Source organism: Centrocercus urophasianus, unplaced genomic scaffold (genome assembly GCF_019232065.1).
Source record: "Centrocercus urophasianus isolate 14NV4802_14NV808 unplaced genomic scaffold, USGS_Curo_1.0 seq_43, whole genome shotgun sequence".
In the NCBI taxonomy this organism is placed as follows: Eukaryota; Metazoa; Chordata; class Aves; order Galliformes; family Phasianidae; genus Centrocercus; species Centrocercus urophasianus.
In genome coordinates, this window is record NW_024885011.1 from 653,005 (window position 1) to 661,339 (window position 8,335).

At 59.5% G+C, this 8,335-nt stretch overlaps 1 protein-coding gene across 1 annotated transcript; it reads right to left on the bottom strand.

Annotated features, from left to right (window-relative positions):
• Positions 1-1,520: 1,520 nt before the first annotated feature.
• TMEM39B (transmembrane protein 39B) lies at positions 1,521-8,204 on the bottom strand. Its single transcript, XM_042834144.1, has 9 exons — positions 8,119-8,204; positions 7,129-7,337; positions 5,213-5,432; positions 4,848-4,931; positions 4,184-4,338; positions 3,184-3,520; positions 2,693-2,880; positions 2,170-2,290; positions 1,521-1,862 (listed from the first exon to the last, which is right to left on the bottom strand). The coding sequence occupies exons 2-9, from the start codon at positions 7,254-7,256 to the stop codon at positions 1,626-1,628; spliced, it is 1,470 nt and encodes a 489-aa protein (XP_042690078.1). The 5' UTR covers positions 7,257-7,337; positions 8,119-8,204; the 3' UTR covers positions 1,521-1,625.
• Positions 8,205-8,335: the final 131 nt, after the last annotated feature.

Genomic DNA, 8,335 nt, shown 5'->3' on the forward strand with positions numbered 1-8,335 from the left:
GGCAGCTCTGTGACCCCATAACAGCTGTTGTCGTTGAGGCCAAACCAGCACTGTGGAGTCCCGTGGGCCGGCCCAGGACAGCTCTCCAATGCCCGCGGTTTCCCCGGTTCCCAATTAGGCACGGGTGCGGGATTAGCCCTAATTGCCCGTGCCTGGACATCCACAGCCGCTCCCCGAGGGATCCTTGTTACCTGCAGCAAACCTGCGCCGGGCAGCTGGGCCTAATCCCGGGATTAGGGGGCGGCAGATGGAGCCCCGGGTCACCGGGACAGAGGGGACAAAGTCCCCACCCCGGGCTGGCAGCGGGAGGAGCCTCTGCTGCTCTCAGGGGAATTCCCACCCGGGATCTCCCGGGGACATCGTGGGGAAAACCCCACCGCTCGCAGCGCCCCGTGATTCAGAGGAAAGGAGAAGCGCTCCCCACGCTCGGCCCTTCCCCGCTGGGGGGACAGCGCTCGGAACGCGCCCAACCCCGCCGCTCCCGCACGGATAACGCGGTCGGGACGCAGCGTAACGCCGGGCGGACGTCGCGTTGCCGAACCCGCGCTGCTCGGGAACCCGAATCGCGGTTTTGGAGGATGCGGCTCCGCTCGGGCCGAGCAGAGGGCGGCGGGCGGCCGTTCCCCATCCCCCACCCGTAGGGCGGCTCCGGGGGTCGCGGCCGACGGGGGGATAAAAGGGGGTCCGGGCGGAGCCGTGCGCCGGGAGGGGGGGAGGTGGACGCGTCCTGCACGGCGAGAGCCCCACGGCTGCGTGCTAACCCCAGGGCAGCGCTCAATGGGAGGAAGGAAATCCTCATCCTCGGGAAAGGCCGAGCGCGGCCGCTTCCGCGCCGTGGGGAGGGGGCTGCGGGCGGTGCGGCGGACACGGAGAGCCGCGCCGGGCCGGGCTCAGCCCCGCACCCTCCTTTCCCCGCTCCCTCCTCCTCCCCACGCCGCCCTTCGCCCCGCAGCGGCCGGCAGCGGCCCGCCCAGTGCCGCCCTCCGCCCCGCAGCTCTGCTCTCCTGGCGCCCCCTGGCGGCGGCTGCGGAGCGGTGCGGCGGCTCGGGTTCCGTCCCGGAGCGCCGAGGGCCCCGGAATTTCTCCGGGCCGGAGCCGCGGGACGCGGAAACACCGCCGAGAGCCGCGAGCATCGCAGGGCCGACCCCAAAGCGGCGCTTCGGCCCCGCGTCCAACCCAAATCCAGCAGCTCAGAACTGCCTCAATAACGCGGCCAACCGCCGCAGGGTGTTAAAGGAATTCCTCCGGGCTGCCGGGAAAACGCAGAGCAACACGCGTCCCATCCTAAAGGCACCGAGCTGGGAGCTGGGAGATGTGCTGCATCTGATCCCCCTCCCCAGTCGGGGCAGCTGCAGCTCTGCGACGAGCAGCTTCTCCACGTCCCAAAACAAAGTGCTGTTAATAAAGGGCTCCTCGCAGCCCAGCAGGAGGAGCTCCTCCCATGGGACCTTATTAAACAAACACACCGACAGCTGGTGGGAGTAAAAAAATATGTTTTTTCCTTTTAATTACATCAGTTATCAAAGAAAAAAAAAAAAAAAAAAGCAGTGGTAACAAAAATACAAAGCTCTGAGGGTTCCTTGTTCTGTTTGTTCTGTAATAAGTTGAGCATCAGTGCAATTGTTTTAATTTAACTTCTGCTCTGAGTCCCTGCTGGCAGAGTACGAGTAGGCTTTGCCCAGCACCAGACGGTCACGCAGCAGCTTGAAGAAGGCGTAGTAATTGCTGAAGAGGATCAGAGCCAACGAGATGGTCTGGTGCCACTTTTCGGAAGAAATCAGCGAGTAAAGCTGGTAGAAGATGACAGCTCCTTCCAGCAGGATCAGGATGTTGAGGATTCTCAGCGGTTTGCTGAAAAAGAACTGCAGGAGAGGCGCAGTGAGGCACGGAGCGACGGCAGAGCTCCCAGGGCTGCTTTCTGGGCAGGCAGCGAGGCAGAGCCCCGAGCGCCGCCCTGCCAGGACTCCCCTGGGCACGCAGCCCCCGCTCAGGCCCAGCTCTGCACAGAGGAAGGGACGGGGCACAGCCTCCCTCCTGGCAGCACCGAAGCACGGTGGGCACCGCGCGTCCCAGCAGCCCGCAGCCGGCTCTGGGGCTGAGGACAAAGAGCTGCCGCTGCCATCCCTCCTGGTGCCACAGCTCAGCTCCCAAAAGGAGACGCGATCTTACGTGAAAGCGGAAGTGCGAGACGTCCGAGGGCACGGCCACGTTGTAGTGCCCCACAGCTTTGTACACATTCTTGCTGTGTTTCACCAGCACTCCCTGCGGCCACATGCACTCCTCTGTCCACCTGCAGAAGACAAGCAGAGGGCTCCAATATCTGCTGACAGAGAAGGACACGGGCTGAGGGGGATCTGCTGCCTTCCCACTTCAGCTAGGGGAACATTTGAGCTTTGTGCTGCAGTGAGCTGTGGGCATTCGTGAGGGCAGAGCTCAGCTCGCCACGGCAGGGAACGACTGCAGCCACCTGTGGGCAGAAGCAGCACCTTGCCCAAATCACACCTGCTTGCTGCGCTTGGAAGTGGGCAACGCAGCCAGCAGTGTGCCAGCCAACAGCCCTGCTCTTGTTCTTCTCTTATTTCTTTTTGAGCAGAAAGAGACAAAGCTGGAATGCTGAGCTCCCTACTCAGCCTCCAGATAGGGAAGGAAAAAAAGAGAAAGCTCCAGCCCTCGCCCCTGGAGAGCGCCTTACTGGTGCTGCAGCACGTTGGAGCACAGGGCCGGATCCACCTTCTGCCAGCAGCCCAGGTGTGCTGCAGCTTTGTGCAGCAGGTCGCAGTAGCGCGCAGGTAGGAGGTACTGCATGAGAATGACAGATGTGCTGATGGAAACCAGCAGGAAGAGCTCACAGGACCAGCGTTTGTCGTAGTACTGAGTGTTCTGTGGGGGGACGAGAAGGAGGTGTGACTGACTGTGTTTGGACAGGCTCACCCAACGCAGCCATCAAAACACGAAGCGCTCCGGCAGGTGAAGCAAGGGCTTCTCACACTGCTATGAATGCTGCTTCCAAAACAGGCACCCACGCAGCTGCGCAGCTCCAGCACAAACCACGCTACCCATCACCAAAAATGGGTGACGTGCTCACAGAACGGCCCTCCGACCTTCCCACGTCCTCCCCAACCCGGCATCCCCCCGTCCTCCCCAGCCAGACCCACACTGGGGGGGGGTGACGCCCCGGCTCACCTTCACAAACCAGACGGGCACGAAGGCCACATAGTAGGCACTGAGCATGGAGCTCACCAGCACCTCCTTCATCCGCCAGTTGAAATCCATTTTCAGGTATTCCACCTCGTTTCGGATGAGGTCTGGGGAGAGGCAGCAGGCGTGAGTGGGCATCGCCTCCACGCCGTACATCTGCCGAGTGTGCTGCTTCCAGGTTTCCTTCAGCACGGTCAGGTAGTCTCTGCCCCTGAAGTTCACCTCGCCGGTCTCCCTGGGGCCGATGTTGGCCACCTGGGAGAAGAGGTTTGTCTTCCGCAGGTCGCAGTTCAGCTGGAGGAAGGGGATGTACATGCCAAACCTGCGGCAGCACAGGCAGAAGGGCGCTCAGTTCCTGCAAAGCCTGAGTGCTGCAGCCAGCACGACCACACTGCCACCAGCACGAGGGCTGCAGCCCATCCCATCACACGAGTGCCCACGTGGGTCCAGATAACAGCTCACCAATACAGCTCAACCTGGGTACAACCCAGGGCAGCCTTACCCACAGCAGCACCGAATCTCACATCTTTATGAGAGATTATGTGAGATTATCTTTCCTCTTGCATCTACCAGAGGGAAGGGATCAACTCCACAAACTGATGGGTAATTCAACTGGCTTTCTTCTGCTGGTTAACACAAAGCAGGGAAGCTGCTTGATCCTCTCCACCTGGCAGAGGCACCTAAGGACTAAGGCAAACTGAAGGAGTGGGCTGGAACGCCAAGAGGAAACCAGACAACCCTTTTCACGTGACACGAGCAACCTAAGAACTGTAATTAATGCTTGTATTGAACCTGAAATACGGCTGAGTGGGAAAGATAAGCCTGGAACCAAGCAGAAATGTGACAGGAGGGAAAAGGGCTCTGAAAAGTTCTGTTATCCTGTCATCAAGTGCTTCTCTACACCCAAGCTTTGTGTCACCTGAGCAACGCCCAGCCACTGAGGCAACATCAGAATCCACACACAAACGTCAGAAGAGATGCTTACGGGTAACACAGGAACAGGAGATTGAGGAAGGAGTAGGTTCTGAAGAGGTGGATGATCGATCGGCACAAACTCCAGCCTGTGCCAGTGAGAACAGCAAAGCGAGTGACCACCAGGAACACGGAGCGCGGCAGGGAGACTTTGCCACTCTGGGAAGCCTGCAGGGAGAGCAGAAAGAACAGGGCAGAAGGGAGGCATCCAGTGCTCCTCCAGAAGCACGCAGGTGGCAGCACTCTGTGCAGTCAGTCTCGTATGCATGAAGGAAGGGTGAAGGGAAAGGCTTCGTGTGACCCCACCAAAACGCTCATCTGCGCCACCATCCCGCTCAGCACAGCGCAGCTCTGCAGTCAGCAGAAGCCAAACCACAGCAGCTCCTCCTTGCAGAAAGCTGCAGTCATTAAGAGAACAAGAGCCCAACCTGGTTCTTTGCAAGGACTCGAGCAGAAGCTGGGCTTGCTGAGCAGCCTCATTGAGAGAGCAACTCAGAAATGATCACAGAAGGGCAGTGAGAGCAGTGATGTGAGGTGCTCACTCCTGTTCTTCCCATTAGAAAACATGCCCTCGTTTCTGGCTTAGACGCAGCCTGACATTCTTTGGGAAAGGGACACAGAGCTTCACGTTCTGCCCACGAGGAAAGAACGGTTCTGAGATGTGCATCAGACTTTACCTCCTTCACAATAGCAACAATCAAGCGGCGCGCCAGGACGATGGTTGTCACTGTCAGCACGTTGAAGTCAATAAGATGGAAATTCTGCAGTGACAAGAAGAAAATGGTTTCACTTTCCACCAGGCAGCAGAAATCCACATCAAGCAGAGAAGCTCCCAAGGTCCTCTTTTCTCTTTGCACTCTCTCTTCCAAGATCAGGAAGAGAACGCCAGCAGCCAGCCAGCGCCCCAGGTTTGCCAGCTGAAAGCCACGAGAGCAGAACCTCGCAGGCTGCGGAGCCACGTGCAGTTTGCACAAAGCAGAGACAGAAACATTCACGCCTCGCAACCCCACAGAGCTGCAAGCAGCAGCAGGCAGCAGCTTACCAAAGACGTGTGTGAGGGCGGGTGGGACGGCGGGTACCACCACACGGTTTTGTAGATGTTGATGTAGTGGACAAACAGAGCAACGAGATGACAGAAGAAGAGCTGGAGCTCAAACAGCACGCTCCTCTCCACGGGCAGCTCTGGGATCTTACAGTGCCGCAGGGGAACGACTGCCTGAGTTGCCAGAGGTGGGCTGGAAAGCCCCGTACCTGAACCGCTCCTACGAGGAAACAGGAGGCAGCAGTCACTGCAGGAGCCCCAGCACTGCCCTCCTGCAGAAGCAGCTGGGCCCAACGCTGGCTGAGGAAGCTGTGCTGGGTCAATGGCTGCCACAAACTACAGAGGTCAGCACCCCGAGGATTTGCAAACCATCGCTGCAGCGCAGGGAGAGCGGGAATCTCCCCAGGGAAAGCAATATTTGGAGCCAGGCCAGCCTGCAGCATCGGCTCATTCCACATTAAAGCCTTCGTAGAGAGTGGGGTTGGAAAGCCACGGCTGTGCTGTGCAACGGGCAATCGGTAGCCATTGAATTAACTGCAAGTGTTCAGACCTTGAGTTGCCATTTACATTTCTGAGAGTGCTTGAACATGAAATACAGAGCAATTAAACGCGAGCCCTTTCTCATTCTTTAACTTCTATTCCACAACTGTGGAGGAAAAACAAGTTTCGTCAGAGGTGCATATTCCTGTGTGAGCATGCACACAGTTCCAGACACCAGCTCCTTCAATCAAAGGGAAGGGAACTAACATGCACCAGATGCATCTCTCCTGATTTGCAACCTCTACATAACAGCACTCACAGGAATCTGGGTGTGGGTTCAAAGGAACCACAGAGCACAAGGTGCCAATCTCCTGCTGAAAACCCCATAAAGAAATCCTGGTCGTGTCAGTGTGACTGCAGAAAGACTTCTGGCACAGGGTTAGCACAGGCCCTGCTGTTTGTTTGAGTCAGAAGGCTGAGAGCATAAAACAAGTGTGTGAGGACAACTTCAGGAACCTCAGCTGTGTCTCCAAAAGTGCTGGATCCCAACTTGACAAGACTGATTCGGCTCCTCAGGACTGAGGAATCTGCCAATAACTCAGAGCAGCTGCTCCTGCTCCAAATCCTCTCTAACTACAGACACGAAGCCTCTTCAACCCTGAGCAGCCACACAAAACCAAAGGCTGATTCTGCGAGAGCAGCAGCACTACCTACCACAACAGAACAGCTCTCATAGGTTCTAAGAGCATAAGGCTGCACAGACTAATTAGTTGGGGTGTGGCTTGGGACTTCATTACCTACTCAGCGATAAGGACCTTTGTGCACGCTCACAGTGGTGCAGGCACTCGGTGGATTGCTCCACTTTCGGTGGCCTTGCAGTAACTTGTTTGAATAACTGTATCCATGTGCATTCCTTGGCCTAAGCTCACCAGCAGGGAGTAGGTTAAAACGGGTCTAACATTTGCTAAGCAGACAGTTCATAAGGTACCTCCTGCTCATGTATTTCTGCTGGCACAGAGCTTCTCTTTCCACCTCTCTACCTCAGAAGCAGAAAGGCAACAAACCAGTCAGGCTAGAACCTGGAAAAAAACCTGAAACGCAGCCTATACAACATCTGAGGAGCTGATCTCTACCCTAGAAACACCTCACCTGGCACAGGAGACACAACAACCAGAACTCCACAGACAGGCGCTGGATGCACCGTGATCTGTTCTCTTTCCCCAGTTGACCCCTACATGCTTTTGAACACTCCTGGAAGCCTGCCGAGGTCTGACAAAGCACTTGAGCACAGCAGAACCCACCTATTCCGAGTGGAACGCGCAGCACAGACGCTGCTGCACACAGGAGTTAACGAATCCCTGAGCTGCAGGGCAGCTGAGCTGTGTGTGAGACAGGAGGCACAGGCGACCTCACGGCTGCCTCGGGTCGGGCCGTACCTGGTGCGGGAGCGAACGCCTGTGACAGAGGAACTCGTGGAGTGGCCGGAGCCGCCAGCAGCCCCGGGCTCACAGAGGGGATTTCGGCAGTAGGAGGTGCGGTTGGGGCCCCGCCTTCCCCCTGCCATAACAACAGAGGCTGCGGAGGGCTGTTCTTTGGGGCGGCTTCTTGGTTGCTCACTGCACTGTTACGCCTTCAGTCCTTAAAACTGGAAAGAGAAAGTTTATGAGCGAGGCTCACCCGCAGGGAAGCAGCTCTGCTCAGCCCTTCTCACCGCGGTGCTGAAGCTCAGTGTGAGCAGCAGGGAGCAGCTCCCTGCACCCCAACCCAGGAACGCATCCCAAGGAGCGCAGCCCTGCTGCAGTGTTACCCCACTGCTTCCAGGCCTGTACTCAATGCGCCCAAAGGACTCGGTGCACTGGGGGCACCTTCGTGCAGTTCTGTGTTTGCGTGGGACACCCGCAGCTCTTGAGAGCGGTGCCACAAAAGCACGGAAATCGTTTTCTCCTTCTGCAAGGTGGGAAAAGAAGCAGCCGAAGCGCGTTTGGGGCATCGCCGGGGCCGCAGCCGACGGTGCGAGGCTGCACGAAACGCGCCGTGCGGCTGCAGCTCGGAGGGTGTCAGCGGGGGCACCGCGCCCACCGCCCCACGCCCACCACGGCAACGAGGGGCACCAAGGGCGCAGGGCCAGCAGCACCGCGGGTCGCGGAGGTCCCAAGGGCCGCGGAGCTCGGGAGCCGCGCCGTGCAGAGCGGAGGCCAGGGGGCCGCGGGCAGCGCGGATCGGCCCGGAGGAGCGCGGATCGGCCCGGGCCCGGCGCGGAGCCGCCCCTCAGCGCGTGTGGGCGGGGCTGACGGCGCCTCTCGGCCCCGCCCGCCTCGGCCCTCTCCTCGCCCCCAGCTCGGCCGCCGCTCCCTCCGCCCGTCCCGGTCCCCGCCGCTCCGCTCCGCCCCGCTCCGCCCCGTCCCGCTGCCCGCGCCCGCCCTCACCCATCTCCGGCCGCCGTTCGGCCCGTGCCGGGGCGCAATATGGCGGGCGGGGCCGGACGGACGGCGGCCGTTAGCGGACAATCCTCCTCGGGCCCGCGCCGTGCGCCCCGCCCCCCCCAGCCCCCCCCCCCCTCCGTCCTGGCCCCGCCCTCCGCCCCGCCCCGCCGTTCATTCGGGAGCCGCGCGGGAAGCGGAGCGGAGATGCGGGACCCCGGCA